This window comes from Netta rufina, assembly GCF_964035555.1.
Source record: "Netta rufina genome assembly, chromosome: 1".
NCBI lineage: Eukaryota > Metazoa > Chordata > Aves > Anseriformes > Anatidae > Netta > Netta rufina.
Window position 1 is genome coordinate 117,398,154 of NC_140123.1, and position 25,755 is coordinate 117,423,908.

A 25,755-nucleotide genomic window follows, 5' to 3' on the forward strand; every position below is an offset into this window, starting at 1 on the left:
AGCAATTGAAATTGAAAAAAACAATAGCAGCTACTGCTTTTTATCCTCTTTTATCAAGAACTTGAATAACATTTTGACTAAACTTCTGGAATCATGAAATCTGCCTAACATGAGATATGAAAAACAAGATTCTCAAACTACCAATACCAGAAAATCACTGGGTATCAGTCTACTCTGTAAAATAGAGAATGCTTATTTTATAAATTTCTCAGAAGTCTTCTGATAAACTTCATTAAAATACAAGGCCTTTTCCACCAGTATTTGAGTTGCATGTGGAATAATTAAATTAATAACCAAAAAACCCTCCATTTTGAAAGGTTAATAATCAAATGGCTCAGGATGGGAATGAAAATATCAAAATTAATAGTTTGTTCCCTTCAACTGAAGAGAATGAAAAGGGCTTTGAAAGTCTCATGAAATATTTTTTTTTTCACATAAATTAAAACACTTAACTGACAACAGAGAAATTCCATTCCAGTCCTGTATCCTATTAAGTAACTTGAAAAAAATAACCAACCTCTTAAGTCCTCATTAAAATCCATTTAGAAGTTTAAAGGTTTCAAGGAAATGATTTAAAAATATTTTATTGCTTCTGATTATGTTTCTACACACAGTGCATATACAACTGGGGCAATGGCTAAAAGGAGTATAGAAATGAAAACAAGCTTCCAGCTCAACTGAATGACAGAAGCAGTGTGACCCCAGTCTTCGTCTTTTAACATTACTCACTCCTCAGTTTCTCCCAGTCTTCTCCCTTTGTCCCAGAGCCCAAAGAATTAACTGGCAATTTCCCTCAAGTTCATGACCTATAAGTTAATCTGTTTTAAAAAAAAAAAAATAATAATATCTAATTAATCTAAAAGGTAGAGGTTCTATCAGACTGTGATTAGATATTTGCTAACAGCAAGCCAGTTCTCTTTCTTTCAGTTGTAATATCCGAAGAGATTCATTCTTTTCTCTTTTTGATAGCTAACAGTGATGAAACATTGCTGTTGAAAAGCACCAGTGAACACTAAAACATTCAGGGAAGAAACACGTTGCCAGAACACTTTCACAGATGATATGGCTTTTTGACGAAAACCAAATGGTTAGTCCACAAATTAAATAGTATCCTTCAAAGTAAAAGTTTGCAGTCTTATTTTCATTAACATTATTTTAACATTATTTGGATAGATTTGTTATTCAGGATGAAAGCCTTATACTCTCCCCATTTTAAAAAACAGACCTAGAAAAGATGAAAGCGGTCATTTTGCATTGTGGTGGCTTACCTTCCCAGACCTGAATGGTCTCCTTTTAGCTGCGGATAAATTGCCATTAACATATTAAAGTAAGAAACACTTACCTAAAGCTAATACATGGGCAGATACTATGTGAGACAGCTGTCAGCAGTAACTGGCAAATTGGACCGCCTTAATTCTGATCTGAAAAGCTAAGAATAAATGCATTTTTGGCGTATGCAACTCCTCCAGTCATTTTTAAACATTTAAAAAAAATTAAGTTTATATATAGACACTACTGACTTTTACATGCTAAATGCCTTTACATTTGGTTTTAAAACAGTCCTCAGCTGTCCTTTAAAATGAACGAAACATCAAAACACTGTTCCTCTAGCTAGTAGCATTAGCTCTCTTCATGTTCCAGCAATAACAGCACAATCTTCCTACACATAGCACCAAACCTGGCGGAAAGTAAAACACTTCTGATACGAAGATTATTTCAATTACTGCACTATGTGCAACCAGCCCATTTATTAATTTTCATCTTCACAGTTTGCTCACAAAGAATCAACTGCCATATTCTCTTTAAGCATTACAGATTTCTTGCGAAACGCTCCATGTGTCTTGACGTATCTCTCAGTAAAGCCACTGAGAAAGCCCTCCTTTGGCTTGAGTGGGACCAGAAATAAGACAACACTGAACACACCTCTGTGACATAATTTGGGGCCTGAATTTAATCAAAACACTGAAACAAAGTGTTACTGATTACAGCTGTAGACAAGTTCAGTCAAATTAGCACCAGCAAACACCGCTGCGAGAGGCCCAAGAGCCACCTGCTTTCACACTGGCAAAAAAAAGTAAACATTTACCAAGCATCTGTATGAACGGCAATCCTGTGTGTGTTTGGCTTTTGGGTGGGAATTTTTTTTTCCACTCTTTATACTGGCAGCAGTGAAGCTGATGAAGTGACAAAATGGTCAAACAGAAGAAGGAAAGGAGGACGTCATCGCTCGGCCATGATACTAGCGTGTGCCAGGCTTACGCTGGTACCCATTTGCAAAACATCATCAAGTGCATTCAAGTAGCTTGGCTTTTCCATACAAGCGCAATGGACATCTGTATGTACAAAAGCACGGAACAGAAGCTCAGCTTTGCAGGAGCATAATGTTTATCTAACAGGGAAGGGAATCATTTTCATTAGGAAATGTCTCAAGCTTCAAGTAGGCAAGCCTGCAATTTTAACACAACTTGCAGAAATTGCCTGAGACAGCGTCTTCACTGAGATCATAACATACACATTTCTCTGTCACAGATAAATCAAGAAGTAGACAGTGTATCAAAGCTCAGAAGAGATTCAGTAGTACAGGAAACCAAACCAAAATATTGGCTACTTGCATTATTTAGCAGCTATCTGTAAACACCAAGGGTGCCTAACTAGTGTGCTCTATTGAATTTCAGCCCATTATTGATGGCTTAATACTACAGGCATTTTGATTGTGCTTCCTTGACTGATATTAGTGGCTTTAGGACACCCACTTCGTATTTCTAATTAGGAAAATGAGAACAGACATTGTGCTTCTCTGGCTGACAGCAGACTGCAGGGGATGCCCCTCAAACTCTGGAACATGGGGAAAGACTGATCCCAAAATCTCATTCCCGAGGTTCTAGGCAGTTCTGAGCAGCGAGGCCCATGCAACAGACTTCGTGTTGTACGGATTAAGCATACAGTGCAGACAACTCGTAAAGCTAATAACCCACGCAGTTCCCTAGCAAATCTTGTCAATTTAATTTAAGGTGCTCTGTAATAATCTGAGATAAAAAGGGTAAGGCTGAAGGGAATCAGCCTTACAGGAAGATACAGCCTGAGCGCCCAGCTCTTCTTTTCAATCTTTCAGAGCTACCAGAGTTACGGCCAGCCACTCTTACTGCACGCAAATACAGTAACCAGAGCTCTTCCACACCATCCAGCAAAAACTCCATAGCTCTGACAAAGACCAGCTTTACTTCAGCCGCAGCAAAATGTGACATAAGATACCTACTTGTGCTAAGTTTGCAGAGGGCACACATAAGATAGAAATGCATCTATTTGATTCCTAACAATTACTTCTTTTGGGTGCAAGTTATGTGGCAAGTAATGAGCCAGAGACATCTCCCAAGCATCCACAAAGTGCACAGCAATTCCTGAGAACATTTTCCTCATGACAGAATCAAGCTGAAGGGAATACCAGTCACTGTTAAAGAGGCTCACTTCTGGACCAAGCTCCTGAACGTTTGCGGTTCTGATGATGATTAAAGTCTTGGGGCTGCGATCCAGCAGTTGAATGACTGACCTCCGAATGTTCCTCAGCCGCCGAATGTACACTTCCACGGGGAAAGTGCTGAAGTGGGACCATATAGTTATGGCTATCACGGTGTTTCTCCCACCCACGATGCCATTCAGCTCGTTGGCAATGTAGCGCAGTTCACTGCTAAAGACGGTTGTAAAGCGAATGGGTGGCCCGTGACAGCGGAATTTCAGTAGGATATTGTGCTTCAGGTCCACAGACATGAAAGGGCCCACGTTCTTAGGGCTCCCCAGATTAAATTCCACTAGATCTGAAAACCCAAGAGCAAACATTAGCAAAAGATGGCATAAGAGATCAAACTATCAACAAGAGACTAGGATCACAAGGCAACAGTAGCTGTATACGAGCGAGTACTTAATTCTAAGAATCCCAGAATGAAACTGAAGATGAGCATTGTAAGTGTATTCTAAAGTGGAGCTTGTCAGTATTGAAATCTGCTCGACAGCACACTATACCTTCAAAAGGCTGTCAATGTTTTTTTTAGCTTTCCCAAACTGTTTCTCTCCTGTAAAAAGGGAAATTTCTGAATAGACCCCTTCAGTCACCGCTGCCCTATGAGTCTAGAGTTCTTGGCAACCTTTCTGGCAACTTCAGGACTCCATTAAATTTAAAGAAGAATTCAACTGGTCAACATTAAGGAGTCTCAAAGTCTGCATTTCAATGCAATTGAACTACTTTGGGGTGGGAGTGAAAGAGGAATACTTAATTGGCTACTGAAATTCTGTTATTTAAGGAAAAGTTAAAATAAGGGAAACGGAAAAAAGAGCTCAAAACCAATCAACAGTAACGGAAGTCATCTGCTTCCTGAAGTCATTCTGTTACTTCACTTCATTCCAAAATTACTTAAGTTACTGGGCTCCTGCAAAGCCTTATACAAGCACCCTACATGAGTTTTGTTGTGCCCCCTCATGGCCACATACTATCTCACAAGAGCAGTACTGTCCTTAACTGGTGAAACATTCTGTAGACAGTTTAACTTGTGGCTCTTTTTCCCCAAAGACCTACAAATTTCCAATGTTTGCTCAAATGTACGACTGATTGACTTTCTGTCAGCACTTCTGACCATGTTTGGCCTTCCCTCTTCCTAATGATTTGTCATCATCCAGTAAGATCAACTGTGTCTGAGATGGGAGAAATAAAGCTTTGCAAAGGTCTTTAAGGACAAAATCAAACTAAACAAAAAATATTAACCTGGAACAACTGATGTCAGATATTCAAACCACTGCCTTATTGTAGAGTCTCCAAACAAGTGGATTACTTTCCCTTGTAAGCACTTGCTTATATCATCTGACTTGTTAAAATGATGGATCCAGTGTGTTCTTGGCCGCCAGTGATCTTCATAGTAATAACCAGACGGGGAAACTGTGAGATCTTCAGCTCTGTCCATAGTGCTTGAATCTGGAAGAGAAAATTTCTCTTAAATTAACATACAACAAACAAAGCCTCCATAACTGTCATGGCCATATATACAGTTTAAAGCGAAGTAATATGATATATAACATCAAAAACCTCAATGCAACACATTCCTGTAAGCCCAAATATTTTCCCCGCTATTTCTGCAGCAAAACCTACTGATGCTTGACCACTTATAGTCGAACTATATTTTTGACAACGATTTAAAAAAAAAAAAAAAAAGAAGAGTATCTGACATTTTTCATATTTGGACAGAAATGCTCGAACTTGGATGCATGCAGAAGGTTTAGGGGAATATAGGTAGAAAGATCAGCAGAGTACATGATTCTTCCAGTCTGGACAGGATCCCAGAACTCAGAAGCCCCACTATTCCTCCCCTGCCAACATCTGCAATCCTCTGCGCCAAAGTGCACTTCTCCCCTCTAGTGGCCAGCCTGCCGACCAGAGAGGATGAGCAGCTGCTGTGCATTACTGACACTGCTCTACAGGAGCAGCCTCTCCCACTGCAGCACCAGACCCCAACCCCAAGGTGAAAACACGAAGGGGGCAACTTGATTCCGCTCATATTTGCTTAAAATAAATAAATCCTTCTACTGAGGAGCCTCCACACTGACACTATGCCTGCCCCAACCACATGTGCTGTAAGGATGAAATCCCAAATCATAAGGACTCCAAAACTAGGAAATGCCAGAATTAGTTATTGGCAATAATTTTATTTGCCCTTTGAATATATAAATTATGTTAATTTTTAATTCCAAGGGTTTCGTATTTTCTCTCTGCTATCTAGCCCCTTCCTCTTTCGGTGCCTGGGGTAGGTTGCCCTCTAAGGAGCAATTAGACTACACCAGGGAAAATCTGTTCGCCAGGACTCCTGCTCACCTTGCAGAAGCTGGACAACACGCTGCAATCAAGGGCCAGAGGTTACAGGAAGAGAAGCTGCAATCTCATGGTTACATCAGTCAAAAATGGCCTTATTTTTCTTAGTATCCAGTGCGATACGAGCACATCGAACTTTCTTGAGGTCATTAAGAACATGTTCCTCCTTTACCACACATCTGTTCTAATACCTAAGGGCCTGGGAATGTGCTGACTCACAGTGGCACACAGAGAATCCCAAAGCCACTGCCTGAACAGAGAAGTTTTCTATGGCAGTAAACTGAGCAAGCACAGAGCTGCTCTCTGGCACCAAAACCAGTAGCAGGGACCAGCCACATCCATCTGTTAAAACACTTTTCCACACCTTGGCATGGAGATTACCTGGCTAAGAAAAGCCCCTGGCCTGTCACAGCTTGCAGCTGTTTGGGAATACACACAACAATGTGGCCAAAATCATGCCAGGGCCCACTGTAACTACGTAGAGGACTGGCAGGGGAGTTCCAGCGCCCAGAGTCATCTTCTGGTGGATGCTCCATTATAACACAGGTGCAAACTATTTACACACTCAAAATCCAAACAAAACAAAAATTAATGAATAAATAAAGCAGGCTACAGGCATCTTTGAACACCCATCCCTAATTGTAATTTTGGGGCCTTGCTGTTTCTACGCAAAATTCTGTGTCTTCCATCAGTAGAGGCTAGTTAAACCTTACAGGGACACAGTAAAAAGCAAACCACTGTGTTTGCGTAACACAAAGCCTATAGCGTTGATTACTACAGAAAAAGCAGTCAGAAAATGATGATCAGAGGATGATCAGAGGGCTGGAGCCCCCCTCCTATGAAGGAGGGAGTTGGGATTGTTCAGCCTGGAGAAGAGAAGACTCCGGCGAGACCTTGTAGCAGTCTTCCAGTGCCTAAAGGGAGCCTGCAGGAAAGCTGGGGAGGGACTCTGTGTCAGGGGGTGTAGGGATAGCACAAGGGATAATGGCTTTAAATGAAAAGAGGGGAGATTTAAATTAGATATAGGGAAGAGATTCTTCACTCAGAGGGCAGCGAGGCTCTGGCACAGGCTGCCCAGAGAAGCTGTGGATGCCCCATCCCTGGGGATGTTCAAGACCAGGCTGGATGGGGCTTTGAGCAACCTGGGCTGGTGGGAGGTATCCCTGCCCACGGCAGGGGGTTCAAAAGAGGTGATTTTTGAGGCTCCTTCCAACCCAAACCATTCTGTGGTTCTAAAATCTTATCTTTGGATAATTTCTTAAATAACACATAGCAAATAAGGCAACAGTGCTGATGAAGAAAGAAAAAAAAAAGAGACACAAAAGCAACCAACTAATAACATTGACTCATCTAATCTGCATGGAATAAGAATCGTACAAAGGAGAAAAAAAAAAAAGAAAAAAACAACCCCATCATATGGTCATGTAATTAAAGATGAATTCATTATGCAAATTCACAACTTCAATTCTTTTGCTTCTTAAGTTTTGGTGTAAACATTTTGCATTTTTTTTTACCTTTTTAATTAATTTTAAAATTAGGCATACAAAAAATACATAAAATAAGATATTAGAACAACCTGTAAAATCACAGTAAACCTAACTCTGACATTTGAAATCTGTGTTCAGTATCATACCAGTTTTGCTCCAGAATTCGAAGAGACATTACTTTGGGATTTTAAGGAGGAAGGTAAAAGCTCTGTTCTGAATAGTTAGAAATCAAGAATAGACAGCAGCTTATATTTCAGAAAAATGAAATTTTAAAAATAAACTTGATCTACATTCACCCGCAAACAGAAATGTATGTGCAAAAACAACAGTACAAGGAATTTAAGTATGCATCAGTCCTAAGAGTCATACACCAGCAATCTTTATTGCAATGTATTGAATTGACTTATTCAGAGCCTGTTCCTGGTAGAAGGAATTTCCCTGAGGAATATTGTGTTGTTCCTATCTACCCTTTCTAACCCATCATTAATCCTCAGGAAGCGCAGACAGGCTTTGATCATCTGTATCCTGCAAGAAGGGTAACATAATCAACTTTCAGATGTGCAGCAGTTTCTCTGAGAAAACACAGAATTAAACAAAAGCCATCTCATCTAAAGGGTCTGGAGAAAGAAGGGGGGAAATACCACTGGCCTAATAGCAGATTTTTTTAAGTGAACAGCTGAACTAAAAATCAAGAAATGCTGTAGGCTGCTTTCTTTTAAGACTTGATTGCTCAAGTCATGAACTCTACCTTTAAAATCTCCTACAGCCTTATAGAAAAACATCTGAAAACCTTTCAATTACGAAGTAATTCTCTGCGTATCACATTTTATGCAGGGTTTTTAGAGGCATAAAAAGCACACATATGAATATGAATGAGATAAATCCTTTAACTTAGCATAGACTGTGTTTTTGTTCTGTGTTTACACACCATACAGAAAACTGAGGTTCTGTTCCACAGCTTTAGGTTATGAAAACCTGTGGTAACACAAGTGATAGTAATAATTAAATGCAAATTGTCTAAAATCTATTACATTAAGTTCTTAACGAAGAAAAATAAACAGGAAACGCCTCACAGCCAGTTTTGCTAGATTAACCAGAGTGTTTGGAGGGCAGCTACTTTAAGACATTTTCCCTCTCAGTAAATGCCAAAAAAGACACTGTTGGCAAAAGAACAGAAAACTGCTTTTCTTTTTGCTTTTTTTTTTTTCTAAAAATCAACACTTATGTATGTAATTTTAGACAAATTTGCTACTAGCCCTGAGCTTACCTTACAGTAACACCCAAAAATGTTAATCTTCAACACACAAATTTTAAAGTATATTTCCATTCCGTGCTATGAAAACAAAGATATCCATTTCTACTCATGCTTCTACTTCTTTTTATAGATTTAATTATAGGTTTAATCATCAATTAGAAAAAAGAACATTATGAAATTCACTTTACCTGTAAATGGCCTGGGCTTTACAATCACTGAATCAGGTCCACTGGAGAGTATCGGCCTTTTGATATTCACATCACTTGAATGCAAAATAAAATACTAATATTATTAGGCTGTAAAATTGAAGTTAATATCACTATCACTTTTTCTTAATCCACTTCAAATAAGCACACAGGGCTCACAATAAGATTTTTTTGTATTTAAGTTTACTCCATCTAGCTGAATGCATTATGTATCAATTTCTTTAGGACCACTACCACTGTTCTGAGGCAGCATTCAAGATTTAAGAGCACTAGGACACAAATCTCATGCACATTTTCACTGGTACAAACCTAGATAAAGCTATCAAGCTATTAGAAGTATGTTATATGCTTTGAGGGATTAACCACAAGGACGGGAAGTTCCCAGCTTGTGGTGTGTGTACCACTGCCTGGAGGCAAACCACTTGCAAGGCTGTGCTGCAAAAGCAGCTCCCAGCTCTGCCTGATCTCTGTAGCTGCTTACCACAGTAAATACCTCAAATCAAGGCGGCTACCACTTTGAGCCTCCGTAATCCCAAAGCACATAGCGGAGCTTGCGGCAGTCCAGCACAATCACCACCTGCAATTTTAGCTCTAGGCTGCGCTATCAGTGGTGTGACCTGCCTCTGGGGATAACAGTAGTACCAGTCAACATCCAACCCACTTCAGCAAGGCCTTCCAGCAGCACTGCAATTTGCTGAACATGGAGACAAAGCTCATCCGTTCCCCTAAACACCAAGAGCCATCAGAAGTGCTTGTTTGTGGACATCAAAGAATTCTGATGATTTTGTGTTGCATCCAGATCCCTACCGTAGAACTGTGATAAAGGCAGAGTTTTAATACGAAGATCCTGTTTCAACTTTTGATGCTGTTACACAGAGAACACTCTTCTGATATTTTTCTTCATTTAAGAAAGAACTATTTGGAATTTCTATAAGCCATTTCAGTCAAGAATCTCAGAGCTGAACAAACCAAAAACAAGCTAAGGAAATGTCACATTCCCATTTGTAAGCATCACCAATCAATATAAATATCAGCCATATTTTACAGGTGATACATCTGAGCCACAGCAAGCCAAAAGATCCACTTAGAGACTTGGTAAGGAACAGTCCTGTCCCTCTCCTAATTCAACAATACAGAGCTGCTCCCCTAAAGTCTTTCCCAATCCAAGCCTCAAGTTGACATACGGACGAAACACTTCACTTCCCCACCTTTTTTGGAGAGCAAGGCAGTAGCCTACAACTACAATTCTGACACAGCGCAGTAGCTGTCTAATCTCAGCTGAGGGTAGAGGCCAAAGGAGTTGCCTCATGTGCATCCATGCACTAAAGGTATTTTGAAAAAAAATCAGAATCCAGAGGAAAGAGATGACTGAAATTAATCTAATTTGATACCTTACATAACATGCACAAATCATTTCCACTTACTTACAAACTTATTGTTCAGCAGTTTGTTCTGCCGGGTGTTTTCTTCATGACAGACTTAGAGTTATGTCTAACACTTGAAAGTTGTACTGAGCATTACGTTGCCTTACATTTAAGGATGTCCTTTGCTGAGGATAAAAACAATTGATACTTTGTGCAAAAATAAGCTTAAAACCTGGACCTTTTTTTAGGTAGTTCAGACTCTGCCAAAAATAACTCTTAAAGCATTGTTATCAGTATTTCAAGCATAGGTGTGGAAACAAATATAAGGAAACAGTCCCCAAAACCACCACCAGATTTAGACAGCATACTCGTGTGAAATTTAGCAGGTGTGCCCAGGACTGAACACAAAGCATACGGAGAGGGCTACACTCAAGTTTCTTTAGTTTAACATTACTGTACTCTTGCACGGCTGGATGAAGGGGGAAGAGACTATTCAACTACTCACATCAAACACCTGCTCCTTCAGGTACACTCCCCCTCTAAGGCTGGCAATCTATTATATTTGTCCAGTAACCTAAAGTTTCTCTTGAAAAAAATAAATACTTGACTGAATACCTATAAAATCAATAACATACATACCTTTGGAAAAAAAGGCTTTCCTCGTGTGTCAGAAGACCTTTCTGATATCCACCCTTGGCATGGCTGATTCGGCTGGCACAAGGGAGTTTTCGTGGCTTGTAACAGAACCATGGCTCACCTGTGTATAGATCTGTGAAGTTACAGACTGGAAGATCTCCAGGCAAGCATACGTTACACTCAGTAGTTTCTGAATACCTCCCAGACTTGAATGAGCTTTTGAAATAGACCCTGTCAGGCCTTTCTTCTCGTAAACGCAGGAGTACTTGGATCGCTTCACTTGGATGGACAAGTGTCACAGATACTTTGACCTCTCCTGGCCAAAGCAATGTAAAAAAGACTTTGTAAAGGCCATTATGGCAATCTACAATCCTTCCTGTCGCTCCAGCTTTCAGCAGAGGAGAGTGGATTCGTGCCTGTAGATAGTCTCCACCGTATTGCTTGGGTTTTCCTTGGAAATCCTTCATGCGAACGAGCACCTCTAGCTGATCACCCACCTTGAAGAACCCCCTAGGCTTCACAATCACAAAATCGCTATGTACTGGATCAGTGCTTTGTAAAAAAGCAATTTTGTCATCGGGGGGTTTTGGCCATTGTATTGCAGCAAGCAACGATTCCTGTTCCACTTGTTCTCTTTTGGACAAAGTCTGCTGCTCGTAACCACAGTAAGGCTTCCTGGTAACTTTAGTCATCTGTGATAGAGAAGGCTGGTCATTGTTTTCTGTTATCCAATTTGATCCTGAAACCGTGTCATCATCCAGGTGCTGGGAAGGGAAAAGAATACCTGAAACTGTTCTATTAAATAAAACACTGTGAATAACAGATGTTTTCTCAAGGCATGACCCTCAGAATTGGAGTTTGTTTTACATAGTTTTGAAGCTGATCAAATGAAGCAGCTTTACTAGAACACACAAATCTATTACTTTGACTGTGAATATCTAAATAAACAGTTGTGTGATCTGTGGTTACTCAAAGATAATTTTATCCTTCTCTAGCAAAGAGGCTTTTATATAAAGCATATTGAGTATTTCTTGAGTAGTATTGTTGCTACTAGTGCATGCTGTAAATATCAGCACTGTGAAAAAATTATATCATATATCATATGATTAAACAGTTAAATAATTCAAATTTAATTTTCTTACTGTTTTACTCTTAAAGCACTATGCTGGTTTTGCCTTGGATAGAGTTATTTTTCTTCACAGTAGCTCATATAGTGCTATGTTTTAGATTTGTTATGAAAATAGCAGTGACAACACACCAGTGTTTCAGTTGTGGCTGAGCAGCGCTTACATAGAATCAAGGTCTTCCCTCTTTCTCAAGCTGCCTGCTAGCAAGTAGGCTGGGGGTGCCAAGGGAGCTGTGAGGGGACACAACCAGGACTGCTGACCCCCAGCTGATCAGAGGGAGACCCCATACCACACGGGACTGCGCTCAGCAGTAAAAACTGGAGGTGGGGAAAGAAGTTTGCCAGGGCTGCTGCTGCTCAGGGGACTGGCTGGGCATCAGTCAGCTGGTAGGAAGCAATTACATTTTGCATCACACTTCTTTTAAAAACACATCGGTGGCAAAAGAAAAAAAAAAAAAAAAAAAAAAAAAAAAAGCCTTTAAATTATCTTTATCTTAACCCACAAGCTGCTTGTTGTTTGTTCTTCTTTTAATTAAACTTTTGCCCTTCCGATTCTCTTCTCCATCCCACTGGGGATAAGGAAGTGAGCAAGCAGCTGCATGGTGCTTAGCTACCTAGCAGGGTTAAACCACAATGAGCACAATGAGGTCTAATAGCTGCCCAACATAATGCAAGGAAATAGGCTTTCTTTGAGACACTACGCTGCAAATTAATTCAATACACCCTTTGGTCATGCTGTCAAGGGAAGCCTGCTGCATGTAGCAGCTGTGGTCATTTCTGTGGTCACATTCCTATCACTTCTCATCTAGTTAGCTAAACTTGCACCTTGAATATACACAACATCAACAGTTAGTAAGTATTTAATTATCAGGTATATGTAACAGAAGTTATCCATATTTCATATAGAAACAAAATATGACAGATCTTTTTACAAGCAAAGATGAAAACTATACAAAGTATCATTCATATGACATCAGATATTATGCTAGTTTAGACTTTAAAGTTTGTTGTTGTTTTTTTTTTTTAAACTGCATTATTTGCAAAGCTTTAAAAGCTGATTGTACTTACCCATATCCTACTCTCTTCTATTCCCTTCCTCCATAACTTACTGCTCAGTAACATACTAAAATCCCCAGCACTTATATTAAACCTCTTCATTGGTACAAACCTTTCTTAATCCATATCAAACCTTTCTTAATCCATATCAAGTATCACATTCACATCAAGTAGCACATGTACATACTGAGTAGCTCCCCCTAGTATATTTACTATACTGACGACTGACTTATTGAAATAAAAATAATTGAATCTCTGAGTTGTTCAAATGTCTTTTTTTTTTTTTTTAATAGAGGAAAGGCAAACGTAACAAGGAACAAACTAACAGGCTTTTGAAGCCAGTTACATAGGAAGTTGGTTTTGACCAGCTTAGAGTAAGAGGATATTGAGTACATTCTAATGTAGGGCAGATATAGAGAAGTTTCTGTTTGATTTCCACATTAACAGCTAAACATGAAATTGTAAACTGTTATATTTTATTTATGTTTTAGCTATAAAAGATAAATTAACAAGTACCCATGCATATACACGGTGTGGATTTTTTGTTGTTTTTCTTGTTTGTTTTGTTGGTTTGGTTTTAATTATGGTTTATAACAGAACCACACACAAATACAAACATCTCTGCATGTTACTTTTACTAACCCAGTAAATTGTAGGCAAAGCTGAGAATGAATCTTAAAGACAGATCAACTTCAAATCTCGCCTACATGCATTCTTGAATTAAGCCCAGTTTCTGTCTTTGGATACCTTCCCGTTGTCTTCCTTTCTTTTGTTCAAGTGTATACATGGCATAGATAATACTACATGGAAAGATTTTTAAAAAATAAGCATATATTTAAACACATCCAACAGGCTGGTAAGTATGTCTGAGTCAGCCAAGGAGGGATGTGGGAGAATAGGTATGTCTGCATAACTCAGGTTCAGTGTACACGCTCAAGAGAAAGTTTAAATATTTTAAGCTGGTTCTTCAAGAGGTGGGAGCGGGAAGGGGTGGAAAAGATGTATATATATATGCTTCCAAATGAACAGCAGAGACATAGCTATCTAAGAAACCCTTTAAAAACAGACCTATCACTATTTTAACTGTATATAAATTTATTCATAGTTTTTAACCTATTGTTTCTGTCCAAGATTTGCAAGATGTTGTTTATGACCTAGCTAGCCTTTCTGAAGTCTCTCCAAGGGCGTATCTAAATCTTCCAGTAGAAAATAGTGCAGAGAACACTGAGCCAACTCACACAGTCACAAAACAAAGCAGAGAATGTAAATCAATGTTTCTCAAACAGTCTCCTACACAGACTTTCTATCACGGCACCAGGCCAAAGCTCCTCACTTGTATGCAGCTGAGGTCCCAGACAAGCACTGTCACCTCAACTCAAGCATCTTCAGGTTATGGTAAAGCAGAATTGACCACACCACAAATAACTTCCTCAGTCAGTCTTCAAGGAGGAAGGGAGGAAAAGAAAAACAAACAAACAACCTACACCACACCCTCTCCACAAAGGTAAATCCAAACCTTTTCCATATCCTGAAGGACCGTTCTTTCTGTGCCATCCTTTTTCATCCTTACAGTTCTCTTCCAAGCCCAAACAAGGCTGTATTATTGCAGAATTATATGCTAATGTGTGAAAACAAGCTATACTATGTACAGTATTCACTGGAGAAGATATTACAGAGATTCACTTTTCCAGTGAAGGCGGGGAAAGCTTCAGCATCAGTTCATATACTGAAAATCCTTGACTGGAAGAGAAAAGCTTTGCAAACCACCTTCCTTTTGGGAGTGCTTCTCAGGCTCATTTCCAAACAAGAACTCAAACTCTCCTTTCTCTATGGCATGGCTTGCCCTGAAGTGGATTGATAGCTCAGTTTACCCCCACACTCCATTCCCTATCCCCTCTTTCACTGGCATTTACAAAGCTCTCTGACTCCTGCATGGTAAGAAGTGATACTGAGTCCAGTCAGAAGCCTGCCATGCCGAGCTGTGGGCTCTCTACTCTAATCAGCAGTAAAAACACAATCATATTTCTTGCGGTAGGGCAGATAAAAAGCATTGCTCAAGATTTCTCAGGAGTCCTCTTCCTTTATCTTATATAGACTCTTTTACTTTTTAATGCAATCTCCATATTGAATAACACTTGCCCTGCTTTATTTTCATATGCACTCCATTCAAAATGTCTTGGTTTTGAGTGCAGTTCCTAACATCTGTTTATTTGCTGCATCCTAAAGTTAACCAGAACACAAATGTAATCACAGAGTAATTTAATGGATGTCTACTGAGTAAACAGGCAGGACAGAATAGATTACACTTTAATTAAGCACAAACAAATCCACAAGCTGTTCCTGGCGCACAAGAGATATGCCATAAGCAGGGGAAAAAGGAAGCTGCATTTTCAGAAGAGCTAATGAAATTTTCACCTCAACTATTCAACTTTTAGCATTCTTGCTGCCAACTAAGCAAAAACTAAGCATGATGTATAAGCCCAGCCTGACGATCACACTCTCAGAGTTATGTCCCTGCCATGTTGCCCCTGCTCATGGCAGGGGAGTTGGAGTAGATGATCTTTAAAGTATCTTGGTCTTCCAAGTCAAACAACTCTATGATTTTATCATATTCTAGAACAGTTACCGGGGACTTGTTTAGACCTGCAATGAACACTTGTCCTTGTTAAGTGCAAGAACGTAGGTGGCTGATTATAAAAAAAAAGAAAGCGATGAATATTTCAATTGCTGCTGAAAAGGTGTAACTCCATCTACATTTCAAAGTCCTATATCCTCCATCAGCCATAACTGTTGGTTTGGCCTAGTACATCAGGAGCAATTGCCATAAACCTGAGTGTGTCCCAATTAACATCAGAGCAGGAAACATCACAGGAGATTCTCAGATGACAGGCATGGCAGTTTAAAAAGTAGTTCATCCAATAGAGAATCTTAATTAATGCAGCAGACAATGTTTGAAACTGAACAAACCCCATTTACTGAAAGGCCAGTCATCTTATTTTATGTATTTTTACCAAGGACTTTATCCCTAGATGTTTTCTAAGACAGGCATGAGATCAGTTCATTGCCTTTACTGTCTCACAGCACTGAGTGGGTGTTAAGTTTCTCCAAATGTCAAAGCCAAACCTAAAAAGCCACCATCTGACAGACAAGTGTTCCAGCAATAATCAGAATAAGATGATGCACTTATCTCCTGTAGGCATCTGCATTCACCAGAAACAATAAAAAGCTTTGTTGTATAGTTCTTTTGTTCAGTTCCAGCCGTTCACACTCAACCATTCATTTGTTCTTGCAAGACACTTCCCTGTTCCTACACACTGTCTCTTTTCTAAGTATTTTTAAATAAAATAATGCTCACAACCAACCCTGAAGTGGTTCTATCGCTCCAGAGGTGATGGGTACACAAATACAAACACCCTTGTAACCTAAAACCAAGATGTTGCTCCTCAATACTTTGATCAATAACTTGATATTTTGTAACTAATTATTGAACATTTTCCATTTGCAAGTTTTTCCATGTTTGAAAAAAAAATTAAGAAGAAAACAAAAATAAATTTCTCCTGGTGCCAGAATACAATGGTCAGCTGCCAAGGAAGTAATGACTCCATACTAAGAAGCAAATCAAACAATAAGTAGCTTATCAAATTTTTTGTGGACAGCTTGATTTTATTTTCACTTTTTAAAAACAAGGTAAAAAAAGCAGGGTTCCAGACAGACATGGGACTGTTGAAAGTTTATCGTTAGTAACTCAAGGACTCAACATGGAAGATTATTAACATGAAAAAAAGTAAAGTCCTAAAGAAAAAAAAAAAAGCCACGGAGACTAGTTGGGGGCTAACCAAGAATTGCCTTCAAGTATTTAGCTTTAGTCAGATGAACTCAATGATCTATGGGAAGAAAATAATATTTGATACATTTGCAAACATGTTCTCAACAATAATCGATAATAAGCCTTCCTTCTAGAGCCTGACTGGATTTCGTTATGGTTAATCTGTGAAAACTTTCTAGAACTTTTTCTGGCTGTGATCCCTACCAGAGAAGAAACAGCATAGATACTTACAGTAGTCTGCCTGAAAGCTATGCCTAAAATAGAGACAAACACCAGTTCAGGTCCATTCAGAAAAGTCGGGACAACTGAAGAGGCTAAAGTTGCATGTTACAGTGTAAAGATTTACCAGAAACACAAAACTGAGTTTGGAATATCAGACATATAAAGGTCAGCAAAGCCATGTAGATACTTGTCATGAACAGTGCCAATAAAAAGCACAGAGTGAATGCCTTTACTGTGTTTTTCCTTTTGCTCTCTTAGTTCTGTCATAGCCCTATTCTCTAAGAAATGCAATTTTAAAAGAAAAAGCAATGAAATAGGCTAGGTTTCAAAATATCAAAGCTGTTCTTCATTCAACAACCTCGATGAAATAAAATAGAAAAGCAGCACAAGATAACAAAAGAACAGCTGCCTTCTACACTATACAGAAATGGCCATACTAACTCAGACTAAAGGTCCCTCAAATGTGTTACCTTACCTTCCAGTAGTTTCCAACAGCAAGTATGTGGGGAAAAATAAAGATCATGTTGTGATACTTCCTCTGAAGACTTATCCATCATCTAGCCATGTATGATTTAAGGACTTCTTCACCAGGGTTGACATCTTTACACTTAATAACTATTAATAGTTTTTTGTTTTTTTTTTTTTTTTTTTTTTTGTTTTGTTTTTTGTTTTTTTTTCTGCAAATTCATCCAGACTTTTTGAATATGTGTTTTTAATCAGCTATCCAATCTTACTACAAGGACTTCTGCAGCTTTTCACTGTATGTGGGAAAAATGTCTGCTTTCTTTGAAGCAGGCATTATTTTATCTGGCAGATTTTAATTTCATGTCTCCACTAGTACTGGAAAAGGCAACAAACATCCGTTCTTTAGTTATTGTTCCTGTGCCACATGTGATTGCATATCTCTCAGACATTTTTATTGTCTATTTGAACCTTTTCCAATCTAACTATATTTGGGGTGGGGGGAGGGGAGTGAAGATAAAGGATTTTTAGAGTCCCTCATTTGCATTACTTTATCTGGGCATCACTAGCCAGGAAGAAAAAGACGTTGCAAGAGGAATACATGATTACTGATTAATGCAGCCTGAAAGTACGCCTGCACTGAAGTGATAAGTCAAACACATAAATATGCAAGTCAGACACTGCAGAGGAAAAAAGGAAAAAGCTAAGAGAAGTTGCATCAGTACAGGCGGGAGAGCAACTAGCTAGCTAGCAAATGACTCTGTAGAATACAACCTAGGGGTTCTGGTGGACAGTAAATTGACCAGCGTCAACAGCTTAGCCTTGTGATGATGAGTTAACAAGGCCACAAGCAGTCAACTGAGGGAAGTGACAATTCCCCTCAGCTCAACCTTGGTGAAGCCATATGTGGAACACTATGTCTGGTTTTTGGACACCTAGTAACAGAATTAAATTGAAGAGATCAGCTGAGAACGCCTAAGATGACTATGGGTCTGGAGTACATGACATACCAGGAGACGCTCAGGGAACCAGACTTTAAGTCTGGAGAAGACTAAAAGTCACAGCTCCAGTGTTACAGGCAGAAAGGAAAAACATTGTTCAAGCCCCTTGCAGAAGAAACAGTCTCCACTTACCTCTAACTGAAAAAAGTTATGGACCAGCACCACCACAGCCAGTACTGCCATAAGCAGGCAGAAGATTTGCAGTCTGAACGAGTCACGCCACATTGTCCACTCATGTCTTTCCCTCCCATGTTAGACGCTGCCATGATTTCCATCCACCGCAAACACGACTGTCATTGCGTCTCAGCAGTGCGCAAGTGAGTTCAGCTGACTTCCACTTCATTCCTGCAAGCGCATTTGCAAAAATTATATTAAGTGCTAAAAATATTGCCAGATGTACTTTTTAACACCAAAAACATGTAAATGGTGAAACTTCGCAGTGCAAAAAGGGCTACAATAGATGTGGTAGTCAAAACAGATTTGTGGCAATCTGAACAGTACTAACTCTCTTGAGCATATCAAGGCAAAACATTATAAAGCCAATCTCATCTGCATTTGACAGAGAAACATCAAAAGAGTGAGAGATTTCTTTCTGGCAACCACACTGTGACCATCCAGCCATTGTGAGCCCAAGACTTTTAGCAGCAACCTATGGTTTTAGGCACCCCCACATTTACCTGACTGGAGATCCCAAGAAGTTGTTATTAAGGACTGAGCTCTGAAGCAAGTCTGGATAAGCAAGATAAAAGGTATTTTCTCTAACTTCCTGCTGGGGAGAGAGAAGAAAATAGCTGTAACACCTAACAGTTCAAGAGAAGATATCTACCAGAGCTGGATACACTAAAATTGAATGAAAACTTCAGAAATCTTCTCTAACATTAGACTATCCTCTCTTATTTTTTTAATCATCCCTATTGCATCCTGTACTCTTGTGCAGCTCTAATGGTAAATACAAAACCAAAATACTTCTAGAAGAATACAAGATTGATTTCACAAAATATAATAATAGCCATGCTTTTATAAAACTTAACTTTCATGTAACATAATGTTTTCTTGATATTAGGTGATAGGTGGTCTGTTACAGAACCACAGACTTAGCAACTGTTGATAAACCACTTTCACAGCTTAATGCTTCTTAAGTTTGAATCTTTTATCTTGCTCCTTTTTAAAAGTGACAATCTTAAGGTAGTCATTTTGCAAGCAAAATGAGTTCCATTCTTGCAGAAGGAGAAGCTCTGAACGTGGAAACACACAAGAGATTGCAAGGAGAGAGCAGTCTCTTTAAATCCAATATTCTCAGCACTCATGCAAACATCCACTGAGAGCAACAACATAATCAAATGATTAGATAAACTTCACGGAACTTTCTGCAAATAGTTTAACTGAAAAGCTATGGTATTTATTAAGACTATAAGAATAATGTTGCATAAATTTAAATTAAACGTAACAATATATTAAATAGCAAAATTAGCTAATTAAATCATTCACTAGATGAGCACAGAGTAAAAACCTGAAATATATTACCAGATAACCAGGACAGTCTCAAAAGAGACCATATATGAAATTGCTTTATGAGGATTATATGGATTATAACTGTAGTTGCTTTGCTGAGAATTACAGAGATTGCATCTCTGACTAATGAACAAGCATCAAAAGAGCAAGACACCCATTAAAATGAAAGTATCAAACTGACAAAATGCAACAAAAATGCAGATTTGTTGGAGCAATTCTGTGCTAATGTAAAGTATTAAGCTTGCATAAAATATCAACGAGGGTTTTAAACAGTAACTGATGATGAATACACTTAAATAAATTGAAATGCTAATTTAAGACCACATATGACCATTTGAGGAACAGAAGCAAACATAACACAGAAAAAGGTAATTTCAGATTTTGTTGCTGAGAATGCTCTTCAAATCACTGAAAAGCCAGACTAATAACTTTGGAAGTTATTAGTATATCATTTGATGCACCTGGAAAGGCCATATAGACTACTCTCACATATTTTTGTTACTCCATCTAAATATTGCCTGGATCAATCATAACTGCCAAACATCATAAATAGACTCATAGACTCATCTAAGTTGGAAAAGACCTTCAAGATCATCAAGTCCAACCATCACCTTGACAAGTCATCACTAATCCGTGTCCCTTAGTACCATATCCTTAATTCCCTTGAATACCTCCAGGGACGGGGACTCCACCACCTCCCTGGGCAGCCTGTTCCAACGCGTGCCCACCCTCTCTGGCATTCCAGCCAGTTTTCCACCCAGCAAATTGTATACCTGTCCAAGCCACGAGCAGTCAGTTTCTCCACGAGAATACTGTGGGAGACGGTAAAGCACTTTACTAAAATCCATGTAAGCACCATCCACAGCCTTTCCCTCATCTACTAAGCGGGCCACCTTGTCATAGAAGGTGATCAGGTTAGTGAGGCAAGGTTTGCCCTTCATAAACCCATGCTGACTGCTTCTGATCAGTTGAGTGTCCCAAATTTGCTGTGTGATGGCAGTCAAGGTGACCTGCTCCATGACCTTCCCTGGTACCAAGGTCAGACTGAAAGACCCTGGATCTTCCTTCTTGCCCTTCTTGTAGAAGGAATCACATTTGCTAACCTCCAGTCAACTGGAATCTCCTCGGTCAGCCAGGACTGCTGGGAAATCATTGAAATTGTCTTGGAGAGCACTTACGCCAGTTCCTTCAGTACCCTTGGCCAAATCCCATCTGGCCCCAAAGACTTATCGACATTCAAAACATGTAGGAGGTCACACAGTTTCCCATTACACTACAGGACATCATCTCACACCCCATCACCAACTCATAAGGCTGGGTATCTTGAGAACAGTTGGCCTTGCTAATAAAGACTGAGGTAGAAAAGGCATCAGGTACCTCAGCCTTATCCTCATCACTAGATTTCCCTTCATATCCAATGGACGGAGATTCTCCTTAAGCCTCCTTTCACTGCTGATATATTTATAAAACCATTTTTTTATTGTCTTCTGTTACACTAGCCAAATTTAGTTCCAGCTGAGCTTTGGCTCTTCTAATTTTTTCCCTGCACAGCTTGACAACAGCTCTATAGCCCTGAGTTGCCTGGCCCTTCTTCCAGAGTTCATAAACTCTCTTTTTCTTCCCGAGCTCCAGAAGAAGCTCTCTGGTCAGCCAGGCTGCTCCACTTTGAGTGCATCGGGACAGCCTGCTCCAGGACCTTTAAGATTTCATTCTTTGAGAAAGTGCAGCATTCCCAGATTCTACCTATCAAAACCCCTCCCAAAGGATTCTGTCAACCAGGTCTCTAAATAGGTCAAAGTCTGCCCAATGGAAATCCAAGGTAGCAGTTCTGCTCATCACCTTACGTACTTCATCAAGGATTAAAAACTCTTATCACTCTGTGATTGCTGTGCCCAAGGCACCACACCATCCACAAGCCCTTCCCTGTTTGCAAACAACAGGTCAAGTGCGGCACCTTCCCTCAACGGCTCCCTCACCACCTGCATACAGAAGCTATTCTCCACACACTACGACAAGCTCTGTTTCCTCTTTGCTGTATTTCTGGCAGACACCTAGGAAGCTGAAGCCCCTCATGAGAACGAGGGTTAGTGATCATGAGACTCCTCCTAGTTGTTTGTAGAATTTTTTATCTACCTCTTCATCCTGGTTGGTCAGTCTACAAGACTCCCAACAGAATATCAGCCTTATGGGCCATTACCCTGACTCTTACCCAGAGAGGCTCATCCCTTTCATCACCATCACCCAGCTCCACACAGTCGAGGCATTCCCTAACATACAGGGCTACCCCACCTCCTCTCCTTCCCTGCTTCTCTCTCCTGAAGAGCCCGTAACCATCTACTACAGCACTCCAGGCACGTGAGTCACCCTACCACATCACACTGAGGCCAGTCATATCATAGCTCTGAGACTTATCTAAGTCTTCCAGTTCCTCTTGAATATTTCCCACGTTGCGTGAATTTAGGTAGATGCATTTAAGTTGGGCTCCTAATTAAATCGCTTGGTTGGACAAAGTGGCTGGAATTCCTTTGTGCTGTTCTTCAGGTGCTCTTCTGCTGATCCCTTTCCTGGCTCTGGGCAACTATTTCTGGAATTGAACCAATCTGAGCTGGGTGGATTGCGGTTCCCCTCCCCTTGTAACTGTATTTTAAAGCTCTTCTTCACCGGCTTGCCAAGCCTGTAACTGAAGATGCTCTTCCCATGCTCATACATGTTTAACGTATGAGAGAACAGAGCTGTCTTGCTGAGAAAAAATAGTTTTTGCTCAAAAAAATCATATTTCTGTAAACGTCATATTTCCTAAAACAAGCAGTTACATGGTTTTAGAGCTTTTTTTAGTAAAGGCCCTAGAATACTTTCAGTTCCACCAGCCATGAATAATAGATCTAGTTCATGTTTTATATAATAGAAGTGCACAAGTATGACAAAAAGCCTTAAATTCTCATCCTATCCTTGGAGTGTTTTCTGGATCCATCCACCTAGGAGGCAGAAAATATCCTTGTAAACAACAAAGGGGAAAAAAAAAAAAAAAAAGAAACAGCATATACAAATGCATATATATTTATATATACACATGCTGTATATATATATATATATACAGAGTTTTTTTTTTCAGTAAAGTCTCATATGTTGATGATGCAATTCCAGTGAGACAAAATAACATACAGTTAAGACTTGTTAACGGTAAAATTAATTTTCATTTTATGCAATAAACCATGGATTTTTTTAAGGTAAAAATAAACAAATAAATAAAGCTTCTCACTTCAGACTTATAATTTTGAATTTTCTGCTTTTCAAGTGCTACTCCCGTCAGCTTTGCTCCACTCCAAGTGACGGCAGGCATCACTTTGCGCAAGGTTAGCAGCAAACACAAGCCCAATGCCATTTTTATGCCCGATTTTCAAGTTCTCTGATGCAGTTAGCGAATTGCCTTTGAAAATAAAGTCATTAAACGCTGTCAGCGCTGCATCCCAACACTTTTCTAAGCAAATAAGCTCAGCGTAGCACACACTAGCACAGCTGCTTCAAAGACCTGCAGCGAAGATCCCTAAGAAAAGCCGCTAATAGTGGCGATGGCCACGGAAGAGCACATCGGGAGGGATTTTGGAGCGGAGCCTTGCACCAGCAGCAGCAGCAGCGGGCAGAGGTCACCGCGCGGCACCCGCCGGAGCCGGGCAGCGCTGCAGCAGCTCCCGCAGCAGCTCCGGCAGGGGAAAACGCCGCACTCCGGCACCGAGCCCGACCCCTGCGTGAAGCCCCCGACCCGGGGACAGGGGAAGCAAGCAAGCCCGCGGTGCTGCCGCCGGCAGCGCTGTCATTAAGCCGCATTGCCCCCCGGAGCCGAGCATCCCCCCGAGCATCCCCCCGAGCGTACCTTCCCCTGCGGCTCGCATCCCGGCTGCCCCGGCAGGAAGCACCTTCCGCCGCCCAGACAGAAACCCAGCACCGGCAGCCCTCCTCCTCTTCCTCCTCCTCCTCTTCCTCCTTCTCTTCTTCCTCCCTCCTCCTCTTCCTCCTCAGGCCGCCCGGCTTCCCCCCCGCCGGAGTTTCTCTTCCCCACGGCGGCCCCGCGGCCGCAGGCCCTCACCGGGCCATGAGGAAGGAGAACATGAAGAGGAGGAGGCGGCGGCGGCCCGTCCCCTGTCCCTGTCCCCTGTCCCCGTCCCCTGCCCCTCGGCCCGCCCCGCCGCAGCCCCTCCTTCCCCCGGCGCCCCCGACCCCATCCGCCGCTGCCATGGCGCCGCCGCCCGGCCCCGCCCGCCGCCAGAGGCCGCCCCCTGAGGGGCCCTGCGCCGCGGCGGGCGCTGCGACCGACAAGAGCGAGCCCCAGGGGAAACGTGAGGGTGAAAAAGCACCAAGAGGGGCCTGAGAAGCGCCCCTGATATTTTGGAGCTGCACCAGGCCCCTGCGGGTGGCTGGTGTGGAGCACTGCCTGCCAGCGCCTGTGTGGGGTGGCGTTACCAGTCCCGAGCCCCGAGCCCTGCGCAGGGACAGGGCTCTGGCAGGACAAATTTCAGCAGTGTCAGCCCTCGGTGTTAAGGAGAGAAATGGGAAAAATGAGCCACGGTGGCAGCAGGACTTCAGTGCTTGAGGGCATGCATGCAGCCAGAGTGGAGCCTAGCCCCAGTGTCACAGCCATGTGGCACTCTGGGGCTGGTAACAAAACCCCAACAAGTGGATTTGCCGTCACACATAATCGCTTTGTAAGTTTAGGGATAGCTTTTTCCAAAACATCCACATACTAGCTACTGCTTGCATGTGTACAGGTTAAAGGCACACCTATAAGTTTACTAAGGAATTGTTGGCTCACTTCTTCACAAATAAGTTGAAAACACGCAGCTGAAATACTGCCACAAGCATAATATTTGAGCTATTATAAACTTTAACTACTTGCTCTTGCATGCTGCCACATTAGCCATAGCTATTTGGAATGAGTTAAGGGACATGGCTGCTACTTTTCCTTTCCACACATTGCAGCAGTGATTATGTGGTAGAGATGGAAAACAAAGCCACAACAGACACCAACTTTTATTAGTACAATATGCTACCATTCAAGGATATGGAAACTTATATTGCTGTAGAAACAAATGCTAAAAAATATCGTATCTTGAAAGATCCTTTGTATTTTTTCCCCTTTATATTATCTACCGCATTTATAGCTGTCTCATTACCTGTTCACCTCTCTTTCCTGAGCCACACTGTGCTTCTAAATCTCCTACAGACTCCTCAGGTTAAAGTGAGGCCTGAGGCAAAACTATCTAATTAGTGCATTAAATATTAGGCATGAGCCTCTCTGTAATATAACTGAAGTGATGTTAGGGGTGAGGGGATGGAAGATGATACCACCACTACCATCTGGGCTCTTTTCAGAAGAAATAAATACTCCTGTGCTATTCTCTACCTCATTTTACAGTTCACCATCCCTCAGTGATGAGGAGGGATCCCTACACCCACTTTATCCATAAATTCTTAGGTTGTTATTGTAATTAGCCTTGATGAAGGCCGAACAATAAATCAAATGTGCTTTTGTAATCTCTGAAGTGGTAAGTCCTTGTGCCTAACAGGCCATATATTGATCACCGAACATCTGCCCCCATGCTCTTGGGACCTTGTAAAGGCTGTTTGCTTTTCAGTTATTTGAACATTAAGGGCTCTGGTAAAGGCTGCTCCACATGCAGCAGCTAGATTTCATTGGGCCCTGAAACCTACAGCTTCAGGAGCTGCCACTCCACTTCGCTTCACCTCACATCCCTC

The 25,755-nt window shown here is 40.9% G+C and overlaps 1 protein-coding gene across 1 annotated transcript; it reads right to left on the reverse strand.

Annotated features, from left to right (window-relative positions):
* Positions 1–3,261: 3,261 nt before the first annotated feature.
* NXPE3 (neurexophilin and PC-esterase domain family member 3) lies at positions 3,262–23,994 on the reverse strand (the record flags this gene model as incomplete). The annotated part of the gene is made up of 7 exons (XM_084285974.1): positions 23,876–23,994; positions 19,170–19,258; positions 18,625–18,837; positions 10,803–11,563; positions 8,782–8,855; positions 4,754–4,960; positions 3,262–3,812 (listed from the first exon to the last, which is right to left on the reverse strand). The coding sequence occupies exons 3-7, from the start codon at positions 18,715–18,717 to the stop codon at positions 3,262–3,264; spliced, it is 1,686 nt and encodes a 561-aa protein (XP_084142100.1). The 5' UTR covers positions 18,718–18,837; positions 19,170–19,258; positions 23,876–23,994.
* Between the last annotated feature and the right edge of the window lie 1,761 nt (positions 23,995–25,755).